Below are 27196 nucleotides of genomic sequence, written 5' to 3'. Positions count from 1 at the left end.
ACATTCCTGGGCACAAAAACTTAATCCCACATGCACACTGGCTAGCATGGTCTCTGGCCAGGTCTGACCAGCACTGAGGCTGTTCTCCAGCACTGTCCCCAAGCAGGATCCAGCAGGTAGCGTGGCCTGGGGACCACTTCCAAGAGGTTCCAATCCTGCTCACAGCCTTCAGAGAGAGCAGGAATGCAACTGCACAGCCGTGGGCTGCACCTTGCTCTTTCCACCCAGAGTTCACTCAGGCGTACTTTTAATTTTCTGGCACAGATGTAGCCAAGCAATCCAAATTGTTTCAGATGGAGACTGCTGCTGCCTTTCAACGTCCTAGGGAGTTAACCTCAGACAGCGACATCCCCATACACACCAAGCGAGACAGCTGTCTTGATCAAAGCATTGCTGCAGTCTGGCTTCATTTTGGACAAATTAAGTGTGACCTTCGTGCTCCTGGTAAATTGCCAGTGCAGTGGACAAACTGGGTTTGAGATTTGTGTACGTTTATTTCACTCTTTCCCCAGGAAAAAATGAACAGAGCAGGAAGCAGTAGAAAACAATTATAAAACAAACCTATGATAAGGATCAGGAGAGAAATGTAACATCCTTCTATTGTTTAAATCCCAGTTGCAGAGCCCAATGCCAAAACTCCTGGGCCTCAAGTAAGAAATGTTTCAAGATATCATGTAAAAACCATATAACTGGTTACAATTAGATAACATTGACAGACAAAATAACACAGCATCTTAAACACTACAGAGGAGAGTGCTAAATACTGCTTCTAAACCAAGATGTAATCATATGCAAAACAAACATTTAATAAATGTGAATTGTGCTGAAGAGTACACAACCTCTGATCCATAATATTATTTATTTATTGCTAAAGAAAGATCTTTATTTCCTAAAGATCCTTATGAAACTGCTGCTACTCACCCGAAATCTGTCTTCCCAGGAAGTCTGTAAAAGCTGAATCATCTCCAAAGGCGAGCCCAGTTCAGTGATGGTGGTCAGTGTGTCTGGGATGTCATTGCTGTCTTGGTAGCAATAGCCATAGAGCTGAGAACAACAGAACCAGGAAACATCAGTGCAGTGCACTTCGGCAGGTGGATTCCCAGAGGGGGCTGTGAGCAGTGCTTCTGGCAGGATTTGTCGCCCTGCAGGGAACACAGGCTGAAGGACTACATCCAGTGGACTACATCCAACCCACTCTGGACGAGTTTATGAAGAATTGCAATCCATAGGAAGGTCTCAGCACTAAAGGTGTTCATGGAAGATTGTCCCCCATGGGAGGGACACCACCCTGGAGCAGGAGAAGACTCTCAGGAGTGCTCTCCTGAGGAGCAAAGAGCCACAGAAACAGCATATGGTTAACTCCCTCATTCCCACTCCCCTGCACTGCTCAGGAAAGGAGGCAGGGAAATCAGGAGGGAAATAGAGCCCAGGAAGAAGGGAGGAGTGGGTAGAACATGTTTTTAAGATTTGGTTTTATCTTTTATTACCCTACTACGATTTGATAAGCTAAATTAATTTTTCCCTGAGTTGAGTATTTCACCCACGACATTAATTGCTGAATGATTTCTCCCTCTCCTTAACTCAATTTACGAGCCTTTTAAAATATTTTCTCTCCCCTCTCCAGCTGAGGAGGGGAGTGAGAGAATGGCTCTCGGGGATACCTTGCATCCAGATAGGGTCAAACCATGCCAAATATATGACAAAAAACAACAATAATAATAATTTCATATATCTATGAATGCAGAAACAGAAAACTATCTGAGGAAAGGTAGGTTAACCTATGCAATACCTGACTACATAATACTGATTTTATGTTTAAAAAATATTGTAAAATAGTATAAATTACATTTTCCATAGGATCACTGTTTGTGCCTTGAGTGGCAATGTCTATTTCAATGGCACAGCACCTTGAAAAGCATTTGAAAAGCCAAGATTTATCTTTTCCCAGCCAGAAATTGCCTCTCACTATACCTGATGAATTTCTGTGTACAGTATAATTAAAGCAGGGCAAATACTCCAAAATACTATCTGCCAGTAGCTTCTACAATTTAAAAGCATTTAAATGCCAATTTCAGCCATACTCCAGCTTCTTCTTTTATCTGCTTTCCAAGGATTTTTGAATGATTTCCACTTGCACAAATAATTGCACTAGAAGAATATTTAAAGACTGTGGAGGAGAGACTGTCTTGCTTTATATGGAGTGGGACAATGTCTGACAGGCTGGAGGACAGGCTTTTATGAACTCCCTGCCAAGCCCTGGCAGAGAAGATATTAAATGAGCCAGATAAGGATCTGATCACAACTTTCCAGCCAGAACAGCATGCACATGAAATAAAATTAAATGTAATCTCTGCCCCCAGTCAAATAAAACAAACAGTAAAAGGTTTGATGTGAAAATGCAGGATTAAAAAAAATTCCCTGTTGCTACTCCTCTCCTGTCTTGCCTTGAGAAATTTGATTTTTCAAACCTCTTTTAGTTTTAAAAAGCTCAAGGAAGATGACAGGGGGTTCCTCAGTGCTGAGAGCACTCAGATATGGCCCTGCAGATGAGGCCAGGCTTAGGCAGCCAGGACAGGGACAGATCCCAAATCATGAGGAAAACAGAGTGCCATGGCCAGAGGGAGCGGCTGAGGCTGCACACAGCCCCTGCGAGCAGATTCCAGCATCCAGCACATTCTTAGAGCTTGTGACCTCCCCAGGCAGAAAAGCAAAGACCAAGTTAAAGTCAGCAAATATGGGATTTGTTATGAGCCATGCTGCTAGTTTTGACTGTAGCTGTCTACATTTAAAGGAAAAAGGGGTGCCAAAAAATGTAAAAGAGTAAACAATTTTTCTTTTTGGTGTAAAAATGGCACTGTACTTCAAAACAACTGCTTAAACACGGACATTAACCTAAACAAAAAAAAAAAAAAAAAAAAAAAAAAGAGCTAAAAGATTTTATTTTAAAACAAGCCAAAAAGAGGATTTGTGATAGATGCCAACATGAACATTTGAAGTAGGAAAACAAACCGTTGCCTTTACTGCCACAACCATGACAAAGACACTAACAGCAATAATTTCTCCATCTAGAGCATTCAGACCACACTTGGGTTTGTTCCTTATCATCTGTGACACCACTTCTGTGCAGTTTATTGCCAGTTTATCTTAGAGGATCACATCAGCACAACTGTTTAAGCAAACCAAAAGTTGATTTGAATGAAAACATTTACTATAATATATATTATTTTCTCATGGAAGGTTGGATTCTGCAGTCCTTACCAGCTTCTTCCCACCTCTCCTGTGTGTGGGCACACTACGGAGATGGGCTGAAGCTTGGCAGATTTGAAAACCCTCACTTCTGAGTCTCAAAATCTAGCATCTGTTTCTGTATCATCTGCAGAATTCAGTTCTTGTCTCTAGCACAGTAATACTATCCACTGGGAAAAAAGCCATAAGGGAAATTAGCAAGCAATCCAGACTGGGAAATGACAGTATTGCAGTAACAGTTGGTTCACAGTAACACTGAAGACAAAAAAGGTATCAGCCTCCAGCAGACATTGTCAACATTTGTGAAAACAACTCTGGTAATAGAAACACAGAAGACAAACACCATTATCTATTCCTTTTGATTATACAAACATAATACATATATATATTTACACCAAAAAACGTTGAAAAATTAGTCTTACTATCTATTTATGTGCATACGATCACAGGAGTGAAATTCCTTACAGTACCTATTTTTGTCTATTGTATCTTGATCCATGAATGGCAATAGTAGTAACAGTAAGTTAGGTTTGCTTTCAGCTCAAATTTTGCCCACAATTCTTTCATTTTAGTTTCCAGTTTGTACCTTGGCAAAAGTCTTCACTGCCCAAGTATATCTATAAACTAACCTGAGCTTTTTATTACTTTTATTTAAGTGAAACCTCTCCAGACACAGTGTTACTACATAATTATATAGAGTTATAAGAGCAAGAAGTCTGAGATATAAAGGATTTATTGGGCCACATTTATACTTCTCTAAATGAACTCCTGAAACTAAATGCAAAAATGCACATGTAATTACATAGCCATATTTGTATGTGCAATTACCATGATTACAAACTGGGCAAGTCCCAACGGCCAGTTAAGCATCTGAAATGGTTATATTCATCTTCTCCTGATGAACCACCACCCAACACACAGATGTTACAAAGTACAGAATATATATAGATGCAAAATATTCCCAGGCAGCAATACTGAGGCCTTCCATTTTAAAAGCTGACTTACACAACACAAGAAACAAGTACAAGGGTACTACCCAAAACATTTTTTTAAACTTCCTTTTGCTTTTGTCCAATCCATTTTAAGGTCAGAAATGAGACAGAATGGTTTGTATTCCCAGACAGTGAAGTAAGAAACAGATAGCTGGTGCATACAATAACAAGAAAAATAACCACACGGGGAAACTGAATATAGCTGGAAGCAAAAGATGAGCCAAAATATCTCCTCTATCTGAAATTCTATTAGGTTGGACATCATTCTCAGCGTCACAAAGCTACACTTCAGACATATTGAAGAGTGATGGTTTTCATACGCTTTTTCAGTATGGTTCCAATTAAATGAATGGAAAGAAATACAATCCCACATCTTTTTGCTATCTCGAGTCACTGCATTTAAATGCCACCCCAATATATTTTTGTGTAGAATCTAATAGCAAACAGTCACGATACTGGGATGCCTTTCTGTCTGTTTAGAAAAATGTATGCCAGATATGAAATGTTGACCTGTTCTCACATCATGTGTCGTAATTCATTTATTTCGAGTAGCCCCATTTACCAAATTATTCCCTTGCCATTTGGATTTTCTCAGTTGTAAAGGCTCAGTCCTGCATTAGTCTTTCTGTACCCAAAATTCTCGCTGACTCCCAACAGTTTTTAGGTACTTTGGGCATACAGGGTCAGCCCCTGTGAAAGTTATATTGCATTGTAGGAGCCCGTGTCCCTACAGCCGCCCAGTTCACCTCCCTTTACAATTCCCTTTTACTACAAATTATGGGGACAGAGGTGCCCCTTTCAGAGGAGCTGGGGCAGCAGAGGAGGGCAAAAGCAGAGGTCAGCCTCTACACAAAAGCCAACAAGCTTACTGAATAAAAACACAAAAAAAAAGAAGCTTATTCAGCTGTCATCAGCAGGGTAAGTCTGTGCAAACGATGAGCCCTCCTGCACTGGTGTAGACACCACAGCTGGACTTCCGAAAAATAAATGTCAAACCAGAACCATTGCCAAAGTGTTACATTTCCTTTGTGGAGGTTGCTCAGTCACAAACAGTAGGACCCACCTTTTCCAAACAGGTCTCCAGCCACTTTCCCCAGCTGGGGCTCTGCTGGCTCAGCTCGGCTGCCAGGCTGGGCAGGACTGCTGGAGGGCAAAATGCCTCTGCACAGATCATACCATTTCCCTAAAAACTACAACACGTTGTGAATATTCTTCTTTCTCTCCAACCACAAAAACTGGCAATTTCCCCCTTTTTGCTTTAATGAACATGAGATTTCTGTGAGTCCTGGAAAGTGAACTTCAAGCACACTGCTACCAGCTGTAATATAAGTGACAGGCTCAACTGCATTACACCAGAAGTAAATTTCAGAAACCTAACTCTCTTCTCTTTCAATTTGGACTACTATTCTCTTTTAATTTTGACTACAGTAGGATCCAACTTCTGCCCACAATAGAAAAGTGCAATGAAATACAATCTCACATGTATGAAGAGTGACAGTAGTCAACACTTGACACAGCCTTTCTTTTGAGAAATACATGGGGACAGAGTTGCTTAATCAAAACTGGTTGAGCCGAGATTGTATTTTGTAGTGTTTTGGTGCCCAGGGGAAATAAAAAGCTCCTACTGGCCTTTTGATGAGCCATTTGCTTAAGCTGCTATGGTTCAAAACCAGAACAGCGTATTTTAGAAGCTCTTGCCACTTTATTGCTAGGTTAATGTAATATTTCTAGGCAATCAGTCCTTAGATTCACCTTTCATCCTAGAATCTCCCAGACAGAGCATCCCTGCAAGAGCAGAAATCCCGAGCACAGCCTGATACAGCTATGATTTACCAATACATAATTTGAGACATTTCTGTCACTTTAAGATTTATTAATCACTTGTGTTTTAAAAATTTCCCTTCATTGCTGAAGGTACATACATCTATAAATATACATACATATATACATATTTTAAGCACATATATACACATATTTTTGTATATATGACATATATGTATATTCCTGTTCTGATCTCTAACATATACACACAATATTTGCATGTGTATTTTTAAATGTTTTATATTTTTTTTAAATACATACTAAATATTCTTATATATTGCCAATCAGCCCAAAAGCACATGGAAACCTGTAACATGCAGGGAACCTGGAAAATGCAGGGAACTCAATGCCTAAATTTACTAAAGATTGATCCAATGCCAACTTTCCTGATATAGAATATATCAAGATGGCACATGAGAAGTAAATTTATTTTCTCCCATTGAAATCCATCAATCAAGCTATGCAAATGCTGAGTTTCACTGGATAAAGACTCACACAGAACATCCCCAGCACCATGCAGAACTTTTGAGAGTGGGACCCTAACTGTGTTCTGACAGCTGTGAGGTGGTGTTTTGTCTGCTGGATTTTGGAACCAAGAGAAAGTAGTGGGTAATTCAAATATTAAACTTTAAATTTACAGTTCTGCCTAGGCTTTATTTATAAATGTATTATTATGATTAGCACTAAACTCCAGGAGAACTACAAGGTAGAAGAATCTCATTCCTGGCACTATTACTAAACATGTTACTAAACATTTTCCTTAACAGAAAAATTGGAATGTAGTACTCAGAAACGGAACACTATGTGTATTTACCTATATCTGTTGCTATATCCATAAAGGTCCACAGATATCTCCATATATTTTAGAGGTATATGTGTGTATACATATCCATACATACCTACTGCTCTGACACATATTATGTTGGCTATAATCTTATGATTTAGTAACGTTATCTCCCTTTTACTCTCCCTGCTTTCCTTATACTCTGAAGTGGAAAATTCTTCTACTAAAAACATTTACAACTCTTTTAATTTGCATTGCACTGCACAAGCTCAAGACCCAACCCTGCAAATATTTAGTCACTCAAGCAGCCTACTCTTGTAAAGCCTTCCAGGGAAGACAAATGGATCACTCATACAACCAGGATTTCAATGGAAACAGGCTGATATCACTGGAGGCACAGTTCATTATCTTGTAAATAGCCAGATCAGAAGCTCCCCTGACCTCCATTCACGGCACTCAGTTTCTCTGCACCACAAGTTTAACCCTTTGTCATTACATGATTTTGCATTACAAAACTGTCAAATAACTTCTGTGCATCACATGTTCAGAAATGCTTGTCTTGGATTCATTATAATATAAATTTTATAATATATACACATCTGTATAATTTTTATTTCTTAGCTATGAGTAATTTTGAACTTTATCATGGCAAGCTTTAAAATAAGCTTGGAGTCCATCTGCAGCTTCACAGTCCAAGAAAAAGGCAAGCCTATCCAAACTAACTTGTTCCAAATTTGGCCTAAAACAATATAAAATACCCATGTCTGGTGTCTGTTACCCAAACTGAGCAGTTCAGCTGAGTGTGATGAAAAATAAAAGTCCTTTAAAATTAGTCAAGAGTCAATATTAGTATTAGCAGAGTGCCTGTGAGAACCAGTTCTAGTCAAGATTTTCATGGCCATCACTCAAATGAAAAATGGCAACAGAAGTTAGATATCATGGGGCATTTACCTGAACCATCAGATGACTGTGTTGACACAAAAATTGATACAAAATATCTCTTAAAAAGACCTGCTTGAATATTTGACACAATATGTCAAATATGACATTACTTCACAAACCAGGTCCGCAACACTTCCAAGAACAGCCTGAACTGATGCCTGAATCCACCAACACTGTGTCCATGCAGAGAGCAGAAAGACAGAGGAGCAGAGCTATGCCAGCCCTGGTGTCCCCTTCCAGGGGTCCTCTCCTCCTCCCTGGCCAAGCACCACATCCCTGCCTGCCCTTCCTGAACACGGCTGCAACTAGAAGACAGAGCATGTGCAAAAGGGGCAGAATGATCCAATTCAGGGATAGGATTGGATAGGATATTTCAACTGGTCAGTCGGAAGGAACAGGAAATCATGTAGTCCAACTTCCTGGCCATTTCAGGGATGACTAAAAGTTAAAGGATGTTATTGAGGGTATTGTTCAAATGCTTCCTTTACACTCACAGGCTTAGGCATTGGCCGCCTTTACACTCACAGGCTTAGGCATTGGCTCTCGAGGGAGCCTGTTCCAGGGTTTGACCACCTTTCTTAGTGTCAGGTCTCAACCTTCTGCAGCTTCGAACAATTCCCACGTGCCTTGTCACTGGGATAAGAGACCAGGGAGAAGATATTTACCTAGCTATCCCACACTGGTGAGCAGGGGGAATGAAAGGATAAGTTACAAAAACCATGTGCTTCCCTCTGCAATTCTCTCTTGGTCATAACTAATTCCAGGCTGGGATATTGATGGCCCAGAATGACCTTGCTCATTCATTGTTGCTCCCATGAAAAACGGCAACAGCAAGGGAAAACTTGATCATACCCACAGCATCCTGTGGTGATCTCTCCAAGCCACTGAGCAGAAGAAGTAGTGCTGGGCTCTCCTCAAAGAAACTGGATGAGGTTGCAAGTCATCAACTCCCATAAAGGAGGCAGAAATTCAAACCAGTCTTCTGGAGTGATTTACGTGGCACATAAAACTGAGAAACAACCATAGAAATCATTCAACAAATGATTGGGATTAGTTTTATGAATGCTACTTTTAAAAGGAGGGACAATGTAGCCCTTCTAACTTATGTGATGACATGTGCCTTATGGAAAGTCATTCCTGCCAGCAGCTTTGCAAGTTCAACAGCCTCTGCCATCCCTAGGAATTCAATGGGAAAAAAAATACTATTTGGTGACTCCAGCATCAAGATGTGCAGCTTGCCTTCCAGGGACAGGAACAGTTAGGAGGGGGTTTGCAATTGTATCAGCTCTATGCTTCCAGCAGCTCTGCAGTTCTTGTTAACAGATCCTTTCTTCACTCTTAAAAGTGCAGGATAACATCTGGGCCTTTTGGGAAGCAGTCTCACAATAAAGAAGCACTTTGTATAATTCTTCTTTCCTCGCCAAACCGCATCTGTCTGCTCTCCCTGCCCTTCTCTGCTCCATCCCGAGCTCCTTGGGGCTGTGGGGACATCTGTTAGCAGCAGCGGGCTGTCTCTGCCGAGCCATCAGTAGGTGGCACTGCCTGCTTTTTTCTCTCACCACATGAATGTCCACCCCCAACACCACTAACCATCTCGAAGGGTGCCCAAGAGAGCTAAATACCTCATCTCCTTCAGGTTCACTTACAATAATGTCAAGCAATGGATTGACTGGGGCAAAGGAGCCACTCCATTCACGGCTCCCCAGGCAGTGGTGGTGGCAGCAATTTCCAAAGGAAGCAGGTGGCCAGCAAGAGGTGCCAACCTCCGCTGCCACTGACAAGATATGACAGGCTCATCTGTCGGGGAGCTGAGGTTCCTCTGATCCCAACACCAGTTAAACAGCCCCTATCAGCCTGGTCTTGCACCACGTGGTGGCCTCACTCCTCTTTAATGAACTTGTCCCAAGAGCAGCTCAACTGAGGTAATTTAGAAAAACACTCCCAGTCTAACATGACCTTCCTAAATGCAGCAGTCCTGTATCTGGGGTGCATAGTCAGAGCCCATCCAGCTCCAGCCTCAAAGGTTAATTCTCTTTAGGCACTTGTTTTTGAAAGATTTGATCCCCAAGAACTTGGAACCTCTGCTGCCCCATCCAAAAATTAAGAATGACAAATTCTCCATGTAAACTCCCACCAGCTGCTATCAGCAAGTGCAGCACTTTCCTCAGGTCAGTAGTTCCCCGAGTCCTGATGGCCAAGCTCCAGTCAGACAAGGATAAGACTCGTTGTCAGGAATCCTGCACCACTGCCACCACAAAAGCGATTCAATGCCCACCCGCTGGCAACAGGGAAGAGGTCCCTGAGTAGCTGTTTCCACAACAGCACAATCTCCCCTTCCCCCCTGCCTTCTGTGAAAACAACAGTAGATTCCTGCAAGAGGGATGGTGAAGGACCAGACCTTCAAGACTCCATACAATCCCCATGCAAATAAGTTTGCACTGGAAATTAATTGTATATTGACTCTCTTCACAATTGGAAAGATTGTCTACTTCCACCTGGAATAAGCAAACCATACACAAAGCTTTATTATTTTAATTCTCACATTAAAATTAAAATTGCCCTATCCTGTTGGCTATGCATATGTATAGGGAAACCATCAGAGTAAAAAAATCTCTTAATTATCACATGTAAAGGAAAGAAAATCCTGTTTAAAAGAGTATTTAAAAATATTGTGATCGGCTAGCACATCTTAAGTCTACTTGTCAGCAGTAAGTGATGTATTATTTGCAGTCTATTTTAATCAACTAATTTTGCAAGAGACAAATATTCTCCCTGTAAATCACGACCATCTTTAAAAAATCAGTTACAAATACAATAGAGCTAACTGGCCCAATTCATACAGAAACTGCTTTGATATTTGGATGGTGACTTTTCTAGTGCAGATGCCATCTCAGTATTTCAACTACACATTTTAACTTCACACTAAAGCTAAATAAGCCAAATGAACTGGCCTCGTCTGGGCGGCCAGCAAGCCATTGGTGCTGTTAGTAGCTAAGTGTCTTCCACCAGCATCAGACAAAGCCAGCCCTTATCCCTGAGCTTCTGTGTGTGTTTTTATAAAGAGAGTGGTAGCTTCTTCTTAAATGAATCATTGTGAACTCACACTGAAAGTGCTGATAAATAGTTGTCACAGAAATAAGTTTGCACCTTTCCAAACGTCTGCAGTTTCAGACCTTCCCTCCCTTCTCTTCAGCAATGCAAAGACGAAGAATGGCATCACCCTTAATTCTGATACTTCAGGGCTATAATTACATTATTACAGTAAATCAAACATTGCCTTTGTGTCACTACAATTGTGCTCGTTGTTTGAAATTAACTGCAAATGGTTTGATTTTCTTTTCTTCCTCAATATGGACAGGGAGGAATTAAAGCACTCTAAATCATCTCCCGCACTAAAATGCTCAGAAAGCCAGGATTCAGACAGCAGCATTTGAACTCTGCAAGAAAAGAAATCGCAGCACGGAGTGGAAGGAAGAGATCGAGCACTGCATTCGACAGAGCGACTGCAAAGCAATTAGCGGGCTGCTAAATCCTCTGTTACAACAAATCAGTGACCCAGTTCCCTCTCTTCCCCAGTGCCCTTCATTATAAAATCAACTTTAATGAACTACCCCTCTCTTCGCCCCTCCAAAGCAAATATGTTTCCACCGCAGCCTGCACCTGCCCTTCCCAGTGGCTGCCGCCCCAGGGAGCCTGGGGCAGCCCCAGACGGCGGGGGCAAGGGGGAGTGCCGGCCCAGCGCTGGCCCTTCGTGCAAGTGACGGAGCAGAGCGTGGAAATAAAAACAGGAAGGCAAGCTGCCTTCGCCTCAGCATTGCCTAATGTGAAACCACTCTCCCTCTTGCTAGTTTTCCGTGTTTCTTTTGCCAGACTTGATTCACCACATCTGCCAGAGCTGACACATCTGGCTCCTTCCCCAGGCAGAGGGCACGGTGGATATGTCAGCATGTTGTCTAAAGGCACTGGTACTTTCTGGAAAGAGCTCTTTTCCCCTCTATCATATATCGTACAACAATCAAGTCTTTTTAAAAGGATGGCTAAAAAAAAAAAAAAAAAAAAAAAAAAGCTGATTTTGACAAGAGACAGGCCAGAATGAGAACTGCTGAGACAGTAAAGAACAAGCCTGTTATCTTACAAACTACACTTCAGGCTGTCAGCTGCCAAAGATTTACAGGAAAACCCCCCTTCCTAGGACTGAACCGACACGAAACTTTATTTTCAGCAAAAGAAACTCATGAACGCACTCACCGCCACGAGTCCCTGACCGGGGCCGGGGATACCCGGGAGCGGCCGGGAGGGTTCCAGCTGAGGCAGGGCGGCTGCCGGCCTCTTCGTGGCCGCGTCCCTGGGGTCGCTCCCTCCCACGCCCGCGGCGTGGGGAGGCGGAGGAAGAGCTCCCGCTCTCCGCAAGCGGCCCCGCTTCGCCTCCAGCCCGGGCGGTCTCCAAGGAGCGCCCCGGTGAGCGCCGCCGCCCGGCTCCATCCCTCCCGGCTCCCCCGCCTGCCCCAGCCGGGGCTGCTCGCCAGCCCTGCCCTCCCCCGGCACGGCAGGGTGACAGGAGGGTGGCACGTCCTTCCTGCTATTTATAGCAGCCGGCTCGTATTTGGGTATGCCCGGAACCGCCGGGGAGGGGGGAAAATGAGCAAAACAGAGGTAAGAAGCAAAGGCAGGGAAGCTCCCGGGCCTCGCTGGCCCAAAAGATGTGGCATAGTGCCTTTGGCGTCTGTAGCCAGTGCGGTCCTCCCGCTCCAATGGGAGCTGAAGGGCCTGTCAAAAGCCAGAGGAAGGAGGAGACGCTGACTTTTGAACTGATTCCTCTGCCTCGGCAGCAAACCCTAGACAGTGAATTCTAAGCCCGGGGCCGGCTTTTGCTGAAAACAAGTTAAAAATCATGGATCCTGTCCTGTGTGAAATTTTAACAGAGGCGTAACCAAAATATTTCACGTTATTCCCTGGTGCTCCATTTTCCACATAGGTTCCACAACTCCTGCGTGACACCGGAGAATTGCTCCTGGCCCACAGCGCTGTCCCGACAGTGTCCAGACAGCGCCTGTCAGGTCGATATTTACCGTCTCCTTTCAAGGTAATGCCTTATCACGCTGACTCAGGCCGCAGCACCCTGGCCCCGTGCGCCCCCACAACGCGGTGCATTAAACAACCAAGGGGCAACGTCCGGGGCCGCGGGGATCTCCTCCCGGCCCGCCAGCACCGCGGGGGCTGATGCAGCAGGAGGGCAGGCAAAAGGAAACACAATGACAAAATCGGAACGAATCTGAAAACATGTTTCTGCTTTAAGTGTAATCTATTTTTAAATGGGGTGGCATGTAAATATGAAGGCCTAAATAACGGACGGGATTTCTGCCCATGAGAGCATTTTCCCAGCACGGAGGCTGGGCGTGTTTCCCCTGGCGCTGGTGGAAGTGCCTGCTCATCCTCCAGCTCCTCCTGCCCCGGCCCCACCCCACCATGGGACACCGTGCATCTCGCCTGCACTTCCCTCCTTCAGAGTCCACCTGACATCCCAGACCAGAGAAATGAATTACTGTGGTTCCTCCACATCATCCCGAACCGGAGAAGTGAATTCCTGCGGCTCCTCCAAGGTTTGCTGTGGGGGGAAGCGGGGTGCCAGGTAACTTCGGCAGCGCTGCCAGAGACCCCCCCACCCACACCTGCGGGGACAGACAGCACACCTCACTTCCTTTTCATGAGAGGGATGGCTCCAAATTAATGCCAAATTAGTCCCTCCAGAGAAAAAAACTACACATGAGTAAAACAGGAAAGAAAGGCTAGTGCCTACCAAAATGACTCAACTTTACAAAACACACACTGGCCAACTCACACTAAGAAAAAAAAAAAATCAAGACAAAACCAATCTTGGGGGAAAAAATCCTCTCAGAGCAACCAGTAACGATGGCTGCACCCAAGCATGGCTCTCCCAAACAGAATTCATCATAGCTTAAGAGGAACAACTAATATCCTTCCTAGGAATGTAGGGTTTTGTAGTTTGTAAGACGTTGTTCTTCCTATGAATTATAGTTAAGACCTGGCCCCACAGAGGAAAGGGAGGGAGGGAGGGAGGGAAGGAAGGAAGGAAGGAAGGAAGGAAGGAAGGAAGGAAGGAAGGAAGGAAGGAATCTATTTTCTTGTCGTGGATAAATCATGACTAGCCTTTCTTTGAACAGTTTATGAAACTCGAGAGCTTTGATCGCTGGGATCTGAAGTTCTCGTGGGGGAGCTGGTACTCCTGCTGCAGCTGCTGAAGAAGAAACACAACTCCTTTACCCGATTCAGTTCAAAAAGCACCTACTGTGAGACCGTCTGGTCTTAACGTTCATTTTTTATTCTACTGCAACGCTCATGCTATGCGAAACGCAATAGGAATTTCCATACCAGCATTTACATCCAAATGGACCCGCTGAGATTCATGCTGATGTGTAACAGCCCTACAATGCAGCCCCTTCTGGCAAGTGCCGCGGTGCCGGCGCACCGGCCAGCAGGACTCCCACCCGGCCTGTCCTGGGTGAACCCCCTGGGCTGACCCGTGTGCCGGGGCTGCGCGGATCCAGCTGAGCCCGCCGGGAGTCCCAGCAGAGGCTGCCAGGGGTGATCCCACTGCTGTCTTCTCTCCGGGGGTACCGGAGCCAGCGGCGCTTGCATTCAAGCCGGCCTTTATTTCCCGCTATTCGGGGGGTGTTTGTGGATTTCCGAGTCCTTCCTCAGCCTTTCCCTCGCCCCTTTCCTCACCTCAGTATTCCTTTTGTTTACGAGGAAGCGGGATCAGAGCACAAGCCGCAGGGCCGACTGCCGCGGGGGGATGCCGGGCAGGAGGGAGAACGCATCCCGCACCACTCCCGGCCTTGCCTCGGGCTCGGCGCGTCGCGCCGGGGCGATTCACTTGTCGCCGAGGGGTGAGCACCGCGGCTGCCAGCGGAAAGCGCCCATCGACGCGCCTTCCCGCGGACACGCGACGGGGACGGGAGGTACGGAACCGCCGTGCCGGGGACAGGGACATCTGCCCCGGCGACCGCGACCCGCACCGTGCCTGCCGAAGGGGATGCGGCTGCCCACGGAACGGGGGACGGGGGTGCGTGTGCGAACTCTCGGGAGCTCCCCGGCCGTTCCCCGCGCACGCCGGGAGTGGCGGCGGTAGCTCCGACAGGTTGCCTGCGGTACAACTGAGAGCGCCGGGGAAAAGCAGCGCGACCCACCCGCCCCGGCGGGGCTCCGCGGCCGGACCCGCGTACCTGCAGGACGTTAGCGTGGCGCAGCCGCTGCAGCAGGATCATTTCTTTGACGATCTTGTAGGAGGCTAGGCGGTAGCAGTCCCCCAGGGCGGAGAACTGCCGCACGCAGTGGGCGATGTCGTGCCCGCCGAAGTCCACCGCCTTCAGGGCCACGGCCAGCGTGCGGTTGAGGACCGCCTTGTAGACCGCCTTGGTGTAGCCCGAGCCCAGGTACTGCACGCCGCTGACATCGCGGATGTCGCGGCAGCCCAGCAGCGGCGGCTCCAGGGAGAGTTCGGCCGAGGCGCCGGCCCACGGCCCCGCCGCCGCTCGCCCGGTGCTGCCGGTAGCGCAGCACCTCCTCGTAGCGCTCGCGGATCTGCCGCGCCAGGGCGGCCTGGCCGCCGCCGATCTCCTCCTCCGGCGGGTAGAGGGGGGCGCCGGGCGGGGAGGGGGGCAGCTCGTCGCGGGGCGGCGGCGGGTGCTCGGAGCCGGGGATGAACAGGAGGTTGAGCAGGGTGCCCAGGAGGAAGGCGAGGCAGCAGCCGGCCGCCACCGCTGTCTTCCTGCGCCTCATCGCCACTTCGCTGACGGCTTGTCCAGCCTTTCGGGCTTCTCTCCTCTCGCCCCTTCCCCGGGAACCAGCTCCGAGGCTTTTTTTTTTTCTCCTTTTTTTCTCCCCCTTTTTTTTCCCCCTCCCGGCTATGCCGGCGGCAAAACGGCCCCGGGCGCTCAGCCGGAGCTCAGCCCCTTACGACGCGCCCGCATGACACTTGCCTCCCTGCTTTTAAGGCTCTGAAGCACTTATTATTAGCGGGACACGGGGCGGGCGGGGGGATCCCCGTCCCGCTGCCCCCGCCGACGCGCGCTGATTGACAGCCCGGCCCTTCCCGCGGCCCGGCCGAGCAGCAGGGGGGCCTGGGAAACGTAGTCCCCCGCAGAAGCCCCGCCGGCTGCCGGCGAGCCCGGGAGCCAGGACTACATCTCCCAGGCTCGGCCGAGACCCCGGCGGGGAAGGCGCGGAGAGGGGCGGGACCGGCGGGCGGACCCCCCCGACGGGCGCTACCGGGCAGGGCGGGCCCTGGGCGCTGCCGCCGGGCGGGGAGGGAGCTGGGTGACTGTGGCTCTTCCCACGCGTGGCCGCGCAGCCCGGGGAAGTCGCGCCGGCAGCGGTTTGGGCGGGATACCCTTATCCCCCTCCCCGGCAGCCAAGGAGTTTGGGGGGTGTGTTGTACGAGCATCCACGTACCACCACAGACCCACACAAAGGAGAGGGGTTAGATGTCTTTTCCACGCCAAAATAAAGCGAAAGGAGGCGGCTGCAACCCCGAGCTGTGGGTTCGTCATTCGGAGTGAAAATTGCAGCGGTCGCGCCCCCTCCAGCCGCGGCACAGCGCGGATGAGAGCAGAGAGGGGATGGGGCTGCGTGTCACCCACGGGAAAGAACAGCCACAAATCACGGGCTCGGCAGGGGGTAGCCCCTGCCCCGTTGGAAATGTGAATTGCAGGGGTAAGCGCTAATGACATGGTTATCCATCAAGCCCACATTACGATGCTGTTAGCAACTAATTAACAAATACAATCAGCCCGCGAAACTTCCACAAAGGAGAGACCATCAACAAGAGAAAAACCGTAAAGAGTCAGGCGAGGCAAAGTTCACCACAATAGAAGTGGGAAATCATTTCCAATAAGGGAAAGGGACGAGACATTTCGGTAATACACATCGGATAGACTGTAGGGAAAAAAAAAAAAAAAAAAAAAAACAACAACAAAAAAAAAAAAAAAATCCCAAAACAGCAGCCACGGTTCCCGGGAACTACCGATCAGTGATAGTCAGCCTTTCCTCCAGCACTGACAAAAAACGCAGCTCGGGGTAACTCAGCCCTCAGACTCCGCCCGTCCGCTGCCGGCACCCAGACCCGCGGGGAAGTGCCCGGGGACCGGAGGCAGCGGCGAGACCGGGAGGAGGCAGCCTCGGCAGGGGATATGGAGACCGACCGTCCCTCCCAGCAGCCTCGGAGCCTTTCTGTCGCCGCTTCCCGAGAGCCCTCCGCAGGCACCGGGAGCGCGGCCCGGCACACGGGGCGGGCAGAGGCTCGGACTGCGGCCGGACCAGGCGCCCCATGCCCGAGAGTCTCCCGAGCCTGGCACCAACCACCGCAGAAAAGTGACGGCAGGGAGCGTAATCACCAATTAAAATAAAAATAACAATTGTAGGAAGGGGAGGCTGTCTGCCGCCGAAGGGACAGCAGGCTCCCGGGCGCTCAGCCCAGCCTCCGCGGGCGCGCCGCTCCCGCATCCCGCTGCGCGCTGCCCCGCGGTACTTGCTCCGCCCGCCGGGGCGGTGCCACCTGCCTCCCCGCGTGTGAGGACCAGGGCTCGGAGGGAAGCTTTTATGGATGGGGTGGGTTTTTGGGTTGGTTGGGGGTTAGGGTCTTCTTTTGTTTATTTTTGGGGGTTGGGATTTTTTTGCTTTCATTCATCGTTTCTGTTCTTACCTATCGGGAGCAGCGTTTTACCCTCCAGAGGCAGCCAATTCCCGCTGCGATAAATGGGATTTTCACGGGTGGAGAGGACGGATAGCAGGCCGTTTTTATGGGTTTCTTTCCAAAGTGAAGGCGTTCTAACGGCAGGAAATGAATTTCCAAAGATGTTGTGACACCTGCAGCCCTCCCTGTTTTGAGCGGGACCCCCCCCCCCCCCCCCCCCCCCGGGGGGGGGGGGGGGGCCCCCCCCCCCCCCCCAGCCCCCGCAGGCGACGGGAGGTTCAGGTTGCCTTCCCGCGGTAGGTGCGGGAAATCTGAAGGCACCGGACCTCCCCCGCTACCGAGCCCTTCCTCCGCCGGCCCCTGGCAGGGCAGAGGGCTCCTGGTGAGACTCGGTGCATTATTACCCAGGCGATCAGCCCATACCCAGCGCTGCAGGCCAAGCCAGCTCTCAGGGGCCAGCGATGCGCTCTTCCCTCTGCCCGCCGTCCTGCGCGTCCTCCGGGGAAATCACGGCGATTTGTCCGTGCCTTTGAAACATGCACGCTCGGCTGGATTTACGGCTTTGTTGATACGAGCCAACACTTTTTATTATTGCACAGATAAGAGTCAGAATATAGCCGCGATCAGTCGGAGCGGTTGTGCAAGCCCATAGAGGCGGCGGCCCTGGGATGGTTACGAGCCAGTGGTGTGAGCTCAGCGGAATATTGTTTACGGGCCAGACCGGGGGTGACCCGAGGCCAGCGGGCTCATGGAGCTAGGAGCCAGCTTCTCCGAGAGGCCGTGTCCGCCACGAGAGCGGGGTGTAGCCTTGGGGATGCTGCATCCCCGCGGCGACAGCTGAAGGCCCCGGCAGGGCCAGCGCGGAGAGAAGAGAGATCTTGCTTTACTGTTCACCTCGCACGGTACCCGCTGCCCCGCGGGTTTGGAGGAGCTGCACATCTCCCCGAGGCGGGGGCAGTGCCCGCATTTCTTGCATGGAGGAATAGGGTCCGCAGCGACACGGGGGTTCTCCCGTGAGCATCCCCGGGCGCCCCGGAGGTTGTGCACCCGGCGTGTTTGTGCAGTTTACAGGAACACAACCGGACTGCAAAACAGATGCTCCGTAACAGCGGGTCACCTGTTTTTCACATCATGCTCGGTCTCAAAGCCGGTTTTCTTCATTATATCCTTCCCTACAGATACCATGAAATACATCACTCATTTAGATATGGGAGCCGGCCTCTGGAGGACGACTTGCACGGAGCACTTTGATGTTGAGAGACAGATTTCAAAAGATAGAAAGCTCCTTCGATGTTTCTAATTACCCCGCGCCCGGGGCCTGCCACTGATTAGGGCGGCGGTGCCGGGGGTGATGCCGAGGCGGGCGGCCCGCGGGGGCACGTCCCGGCTCGGCCCGGCTCGGCCCGGCTGCGCGGGGAGGGGCGATCCTCCTCCTCCGTCCGCCGGCCAGGGAGAGCGACACGGGTGCATCAGCAGAGCTCCGCTAAAGCCAAGAGCGAGCCGCGGCCACAGCCCGTGCCGGCGTGAGACGGGGCAGCAGCCTTTGCTGCATGCCCAGCGCCTCCCCGCCGCCGGAGGAAGTTTGGGAGCAGGCGGGATCTGTTCCCGCAGCCGAGGCCCTTTTGCAAGAGACTGCGCTGAAAGCATTACAGCCCTTACTAACACTTCTGCTCACATGCGAGCCTTTTATCTCGGCTGTGCTGTTGGAAAAGCTGAATCACCGCGGAGAAAGTGAGGACTGAAGGGTATTTTTTCATATGCAACAAGCTGCTCTTTATTTAATCCTCACAGCCCCTATTTCTATCAATATTCCTAGAGCTGAGAGATCAAACGCGGAAAAATTAAAACCATGCTACCATACTAAATAAGATTAAGATCATGGCAATACATTGGCTGCTCCTTGGGGAAATAATTTTGTTGCTGCAGGAGTCATGGCCATCCTGCAGGCAAAGCTTGTGTTTCAGGAATGGCTGATGGGAAAGACAGTTGGGAGTTGCCTCCAAACCCAACCAGGATCCACCTCAAATGCCCATGCTCCTGTGCCCTTCTGCTCCCAGCCCAGTTCCTTGGGCATTACTTCTCTATGGAGTCAAAGAAATTTGCTAAGCTGAGCCCCATTATCCCTGTTTTGCTCTCACCAGCAGGCATCTTCAAGTGAGTCCCACTATTGGTCTCAAGGGATTTTGACTCCAGGCCCCAAAAAAAGAAGACCCACATTTTCAAGCATAGGTAGCTTCCACAAAAAACACAAATGGAAGCTTGCAGCTGGAATAATTGAGTTTCTGCTGAGGAAGCTTGTTCTTTCAGAACTGTCCCGTGCTCACATGATTCCTCTTTGACACTTAAGGAATTAATTCTATTTTAAATTTTAGATTACATCATAACCTTTTGAATTCCTGGCCATCTATTCTGGCTGCTTATGTGGAAGAAGAGTTTCTTGTAAAGTCCATCCTCAGACATGAGGCCAGAAGCCTCTTGAAAACAGAGTCTATGGACTGTGTGCCTTTCCACTGAGGGGTCTTCCATGGCCAACCTCTCCTTCATTCCCTGCTTTGCCAAGGACTTGTCAGCTTTCAGGGAAGGGTGGAAAGCCTCTCTTTCCTCAGGGATGTGGGGCCAGCAGTGCACCCTTGCATATGTACATTTTGTAGCCTTCTTTAAGTTTTCATACAATCTCTATAGTGTTTTACAGGATCTTTTTTTCTGATGTTCTTTCTTTTCTCTGAGGAAACATACTCCCTTGATATTTGAAGCAAGCTGAGATGCAGCCAATTGTATTAGTTCTGTCTGGAGCAAAAATGCATAATGAAACACTGGACGTGTGGTATGAGTCCAAAATAAATGGTCACTAGCAGAGCCAGCAAAAACCTACGAGCTCAGATAGCCTGTGAAAAAAGAAAAGCTTGAATTTTACCTGCAGTGCTCTGCATTTTTCCAAAGGGGAAAAATGTACTTTGGAGTTTAGAGAGCTTGGGAAGAGACGCTGGGGTACTGAGCCTTTTTCATTACATTTGTGAATTGTGATGATTCTTGCATTTTTCATGAATACAGCATGTGTAAGTGGGAGAAAGTGTTTTATCTCCTAACCTGTTATTCTCAAAGCACAGCAGTTCGGGTTTTATGTGCCAGATGTCTGTGTGTCCTGACTCTTCAGGCGGTTGGAATTAAAGCTTCCCTGTATCAGAGAGGTGTTATAAGGATAACTCCGTTAATGTATGTGGAAATCTGGTACTGAAGCGATAAAGACCCTGTAAATATTTACACAGACAGACGAGCTCATGGAAATTTTACATTATTAGCTTAACTCCATTACAAGGAAGTAGTTGAGAAAGTCAGCAGTATATTACATTCACTTTTTTTTTTTTTTTAATTAAACATTGACAACACATCTGGTGCTGCTTCAAGCCACTAGATTTAGAGGGTCACTCTTTTAAATATTTTACAATCTGCGGGGAAATATCAAGTCTCAGGCAAAAGAGAAAAAGAAACATAGCTGCTATAAGAATAAATCTTGCCAGTCAGACCTTTTACACTTTTAAGAGTTAATAAAATAGTGAGTAAAGAACAACCAGAGAAAATAATTTATTTGGACATTCAAAAGCCTTTTGATAAACACCCATGCAAGAAACTGTTAAGGAAACTTGGTAACCACAAAGTGAGAGGTAAAGTCCTGTCATGGATTAAAATCTGGTTATAAATGGGTGTGGAATAAATGGCCAATTCTAGTAGGGAAAGAGATTAATAATGAGGTGCCCTAGAGAGTGAGACTCAGACCAATATTGTTTAATGCTTTATTAATAACCTGGGGGTGAATAGTGAAGTGGCAAAAGTTGATGTCAATAGAAAAACACTTAGCTTAGGTCAGGAGCAAATCCAGAAGAATTTAATAAAATGGCAGGACCATATGCAGAAGTATGAGGGCAGCTTGGGAAGTGCCTTCAAAACCTACAGCAGCTGTCTTGCTCCTTCTGGCACATGGGAGTGTTCTCAACAAAGCTGGGGATAGGTAGTCAGAGGACGGGCAGGCGTTTCCAAGCATATCAAGTACTCTTTGACTATGTTCGGTTACTCTTTTCAGCTCCCCTAGTTAGTTCTGCCAGGAGGAAAGAGTGAGCTCCCACATGGCCCCTCTACCAGTCTCTGAGTAGTATCTCCAAAAGCTCCTCCAGTAATTGTTTAAAAAAAACCATTGTGAGTTTCCATGGCTGATCGTTTCCTAAGGACATGACAAAAACTCTGGCATCACCTCTCACAGGCATTTTAAAAATTATGTGTTCAGTCTGACTGGAATGACATGGTAACAAACCTAAAGTCCACTTAATCTGAGGATGTAAGCTCCTGAGTGGTGCCTGGCACCTGGAAAAACAAAACCTGCCAGCACAGCTGGGGTGCAAATATCTATGTGAACATAGTGGTCTCTTTATCTGGTGCATAAAATAAGGGTAAAGACACAAGCAGCTACCTGGACAACTGTGAGAATTGTTTAGAAGAGTTGTTTACTCTGCGGCTGCTTCTTCCCACTGATTTCTGTGTGGCTGTGTCTTAACTGAGCTGTGCTGATGTGAAATGTAGCACCCTGTGCAGGCAGAGGCCTGGGCTCACACTGCAAGGTCTGTGTTTGAGCCTGCTACGCTCCTCCTGGAGCTCTGCATGGCGATCCAGGGCACCTTCTGTCACCTCAGTGCTGCCAGTCCTCAGTCCCAACCCTTCTGTCTCCACAGTGCCACCCAAACACAGCGCAGGCTTTTGAAGGTAATGGCATTCATGGAAGTTCAAACGGCTGCTTTTCACAGGGATTTAGTATTGTTTTGTTTTTACCCAGTGGGTCATTTCCAAGGATACTATTCTGGAAAAGAAAGCAACTCATAAAGAAAGATTTTTAAAAATCCTCTCGATATGGCTTGTAAAGTATTTTGAAGTACCAGCAACAAAAGAAATTATTTTTAAATCCCCTCTTTCATTTGATGATTTATATTACATTAGAACTGCCTTATGTCCCCAGTGTTGGAACCCCAGAGGAGTAGGTGGGGCTCAATACTCAAGAGGAACTGGAAGGCATCACACCCCAGGTGCGAAGTCCGCGTGCACACGGGAAATGACATACCTCTGATCCTGCAGCACCTAGGAGTCACCCCAAGGCTCTCCCTTCTCAGTGAATTACACTGCCTTGCCTTGTCCCCACGTTTATAGTTCAAACAAGTTCTCCGTGGCTTGTAGGCACTCTTGGGATTCTTGCTTTTACTTCTTTCTTTTCATAGTCTGAAATGGAAAACCACACACATGCACATGACATCTGGTCAGCCTAATAAACAATAACCTAATACTTTAATGCAGGGGGTGGGCTCCCAGTGTGAATGGGCTTCGTTTGTGAAGCTTTATGAATGGACATCAAATGAGGACTTGCTCAGAAGTGAAGAAACACCTTCAGAACCACTGGTCTAATCACTCAGCATGTGGAACCAGGAGTTCTTCTGAGGATCACACTGGACAGGAGCAATTTTAGAGGCCAGGGATGGGTGCTGTGCGTGCTCCTAAGCCTCTAGCTCCCAAGCCACAATTTTCTGTGGCCATGGCTCACATAGTTGTTATGGGAGGGAAAATGTTCAGGCAACATCATGGTAATGTTTGCAGTAATTATGATACTACACAAGCATAGTGTGCAGTCATGCAAATGTGAAGGTCACTAAGTGTCTTGGAATTTATGGCTTAAAATTGGTACATTCCACAATTAGCACCATCACTTTTCTCCATACAAAGATAAGCTTTGGGAGCTTGTTCTGAGAATCGGAATTCTAGGCAACCTGTGGCCCTGAGCAGCTGCAGAATTAAAGAAAGAAAGACTACAACTCAAGTATGTGACTTCAAACCACTGAGGCAGAGCCCTAGCATTCCTTGGAAGTGGCTGCCCTCTGCCTGCCTGACTGCTCTGAAGTGGGGGAAGGTCTGGCTGCCTCCACAGTGTCTTTACCACTCATCTCTTCAAGCTCTGCTTGAGGTCTTGTCTTTCCCATCTTCACCTCCGAGCCTGCTTCTCCCAGCACACTACGTTTTTCCTTGATGAAGCCCCTCCAGTCATCCCTTTGGATCATTCCTGCTGTCAGAGAGAAAATGGCAGTTTCTCAGCCTCCTCCTCCTCCTCTGCTCCTTTGCAGACTGCAATGACTGCATGCAGTGACCGAGCCACTTCTAGTGGGGCAGTGCTGGTTCCTCTCCTCCTTGCTCCCAGAACAATAAGAAAAGGCTGGCATTTTGTAAATCCAGGCATAATTAATCACCACCAGTGTTTTTATTTTAATTCATCTGTTTACATAGCATCGAAGAAGTTTAGGAACTGTGAGCTTTTATGCATGATTGTAGAAGATACAGAAGATACAGATGCAGACATTTTGCCAGGTCATAAAATCCTTTGCAGCAGTAGCAGTTTTTTAGGGGGCTTAAACAATTTTGGATAGAAATCAGCACAGAAATAAAAGGGTCAGACTGGAGAGGTACAGAAGGAGGTTGTCTGAATCTTAGTTGTTCCAGCAGCACAGAACAATGGAAAGGAGCAGAAGCAGAGTATTTTGTACTCAGAAGATGATTTCTTGCTGTCTACCAGTTCACAAAGACATGGCAAAGAGGAAGGCCTAGATCTGTAGTTTATTCCTGTGCCTTTGGTATCTGCCTCCAAGGGTGCTGGCAGGCAGGATAATTGCAGTAGTGGTTTCTAGACATGGGAATACAGTACTTTCTGTGAGAGAAAGGAAAGATGTCAGGTCCCTTTACAGCCTTTCCTTTGAATAGACAAGATGTTTGAATTGTTTCTCAGAGTCACTTAAAAAAAAGGCATGTGAAAATGTCAGAGAATTTCCTCTTTCCCTTTCCCACCCAAATACAAAATCAAATAAAAGCAAACACATGGGACACAAATACAAGAGCAGCCCCCTCTGCACGTATTTGCTGTGATACACAGGCTGTTTCCAGATGTATGGATTAGATTTCATCCAACTACTGCTGAAAGCTCAGCCTAAGAGTATATATTGACCAAACTGGAAACTTCTGGGGAAGCTAAAGCACTCAGTGGTCAGGCTCCTGCCTTTGGATATGATATTGGTCACTGCATCTACTTTGTGACCCTTTTGCTGTCTCTTCATTCCAATTAGACCATTTTCAAGCCTGCTAATGTATAAATTTAAAGTCCCTGGTGTGTAACTAAAAATGATAAATAAATTATGTGGGGTTTTCCTACCTTTTTCCTGAATATTTTAAAATCAACTGTTGGCATAGTTTAGGGAACATATAGCCCTGTTAGCATTAGCAGTGAAGTACGCTCACATGAACACTTCATAATTGATAAAAACCAATTGCATCATGTTAAACAACCTCACAAACAGTTTGGAATTTTCATGCATCATGTGGATGAATATCCCACAAAACTGCTTTTACTAATTGAATATTTGTGTGTGTGGTTGGACCCCATATAGGAATTTCTCAGACTTAAGTATGCATTCAGTAATAGTTAGTATATGGGTAAAAGGGATCACATGTACAGACCTGATGCCTGAGGCTGTGATTATTACTGCCTAACTCAGTGCTTAGTATTTTTGGTCCTGATTCCAATCCTGGTGGTTAGGATTGTCCTGCAATCCAGGAAACCTACATATCTGAATCCCAGAGGGACCAGAGTTAGCCCTTGTCCCTCATTTCTTACTGGAGTACTCTGGTAGTTTCCCTCCACCATGAATACTCATCATGGGCCGACTATTAAAAATTATTACAGAAATTATTCTGTACTGGAGTACTTTTTATCAGCTGCTACATAAAAGCATTAGTCAATCCCTGATTCAGTATGTATGAAAGAAACAGACAAAAAGCACTCGCATTTCCAGCAGCTGGGGAAGGTTTAACAACACTGAAGGTGGCTTTAAAGTCCATTTTGCTGGTGTCAACTTTAGGGCAGTTAAGGCATGGACTCACAGATGGGGGGAGATGCCCAGTGGGTTTCTGCCTGGCCAGCTAAGCCCTGCATTGGCTGCAGAGTGAGGATGCTCACAGCTGCATGGCTCAGCACATGGCCGTGGGAACTGGAGCACCCTGCTGCCTTGGCTGGTGGGGACTGACCTGCCAATAAGGGTTGGGCACCCTGGGTCAAGGGTTAAAGAGATTTCTGAGGATTCTTCACATTATAGGTTGTTACTCGGGGAAAAATAAAACAACACACCCCCACACCAAACCCCCCAAAAATTTAAAAATTGTTAACATCCTCAAGTCTAGGTTAATTCTGGAGCCACCTCTGAATCTGGCAAAACCACACTGATCTCAACTGCTTTGACAGAAATGCTGGGAATTTTATGTTCTTTGAGCACCCCAATGGGTTGAAAATATTCCTGAGAGATTATTAGGCTCTCAGCTACTGCTCCAATTCACAGAAATTAAACCTTCCATCATCTGGTTTTTATATTTGGAAAATGTCAGCTATACTTCCTATCACATATATTGTTGCTTCAATGCACTGGGCCTTCTGTGAATTTCAAAACACATAACTCAGCTCTCAAGCATTTCTTTTGTAAATATTGATAATGGTTTCAAGTTCTTCATTAAATAACTTTTTAATGAGTTTGAGGACAAAGAACTATTTTTTCACAGTCTCACAAAGATAAGAATCATAACATATCTTTCTGTACCATGGAACACATGGTTCTCAATACCCCATGGTACAGCACAGGCTTTCCTCACTTTAAAAAAAGTTTACTTAAAGAAAAAAAGCGCCACAATTATGAGAAACAAAACCTAAGCAGGCCGTACTAAAAGGTCCAAAACTACATGCAAATGCTATGTGACAGCTTTGCAGGAAAGTGTGTGTTGACATTGGAGCAGCCTTAGAAAGCTCCATTTATTCCAACAGCAAGAAGAGTCACAAAATGCCACCATCACTGCTTAATATGTTCAATGTATAGACCTCTCCTTGCTCAGCATTATTTATTGCCTGTGCTTTTGCCAGAAAGGATCCCTGTGTATATGCTTAAGATCGAAGACAATAAAATATTATGATGAAGTTCACCAGGGGCATTTTCCAGGGGGAGGTTTTTTATCAGTTTACGGGCATGATCATAGTCCTGCAGGAGATCTCTTCTTTGGAGCTGGCTGTAAACAATTTACATGGTAAGGTAATAGGAAACCTTTAGGGTGCCTTGGAAAATATTAAGTTATAGGAGTTCTGACCTCTGTCTTCTAGATCTGGCCCAGAGGACTGATGTTTACTAGCAACTATGCAGCTCTCTAGGAAACTGCACACTGTCAGTGAAAGAAGGGTTATTTTTTTAATATATTTAAATTAAAAGTTGGACCGGGTAGCTGTATACTCAATCAAGTATGTTGTACAACTAATTTTCTCTATAAAAAGCCAAATGTTTACCTTTGAACTTAAAAATGTTGCCTTCAGGCAAATCGTGTTCCAGCCAGCTGTAGTTTAAATGCCTGGTGCAGGTTCTGTAGCTTGCTTCTTCATTCAACACTCAAAACCATTCATGTTTGCTAAGTGGAATTAAAAGCCAGCTAGGAACAGATTACTGGTCCCCTGATATTAGCCGTTCTTCTCACACATTCACTTAAAGACTTTCGGGTCTAATAACAACATTTTCCTGTGCTGGTCCTATTGACAGCGTGAAACCTTAATGAAGATCCACTTCAAATGTAAATACCTGGTTTTGCTTGCATGCT

General features: G+C 47.0%; 1 protein-coding gene across 1 annotated transcript in view; it reads right to left on the bottom strand.

Moving 5' to 3' along the window:
- Window positions 1–16381, bottom strand: part of PKDCC (protein kinase domain containing, cytoplasmic) — a 36171-nt gene extending 19790 nt beyond the window's left edge. Inside the window, 4 exon segments of the mRNA XM_041477214.1 lie at window positions 922–1044; window positions 15030–15289; window positions 15292–15348; window positions 15351–16381. Of these exon segments, the coding sequence (XP_041333148.1) occupies window positions 922–1044; window positions 15030–15289; window positions 15292–15348; window positions 15351–15585 (675 nt within the window). The 5' untranslated portion in view covers window positions 15586–16381.
- Between the last annotated feature and the right edge of the window lie 10815 nt (window positions 16382–27196).

Source organism: Pyrgilauda ruficollis, unplaced genomic scaffold (assembly GCF_017590135.1).
Source record: "Pyrgilauda ruficollis isolate IOZ18807 unplaced genomic scaffold, ASM1759013v1 scaffold4, whole genome shotgun sequence".
NCBI classification, from domain to species: domain Eukaryota; kingdom Metazoa; phylum Chordata; class Aves; order Passeriformes; family Passeridae; genus Pyrgilauda; species Pyrgilauda ruficollis.
This window is presented reverse-complemented; position numbering and strand designations above follow the sequence as displayed.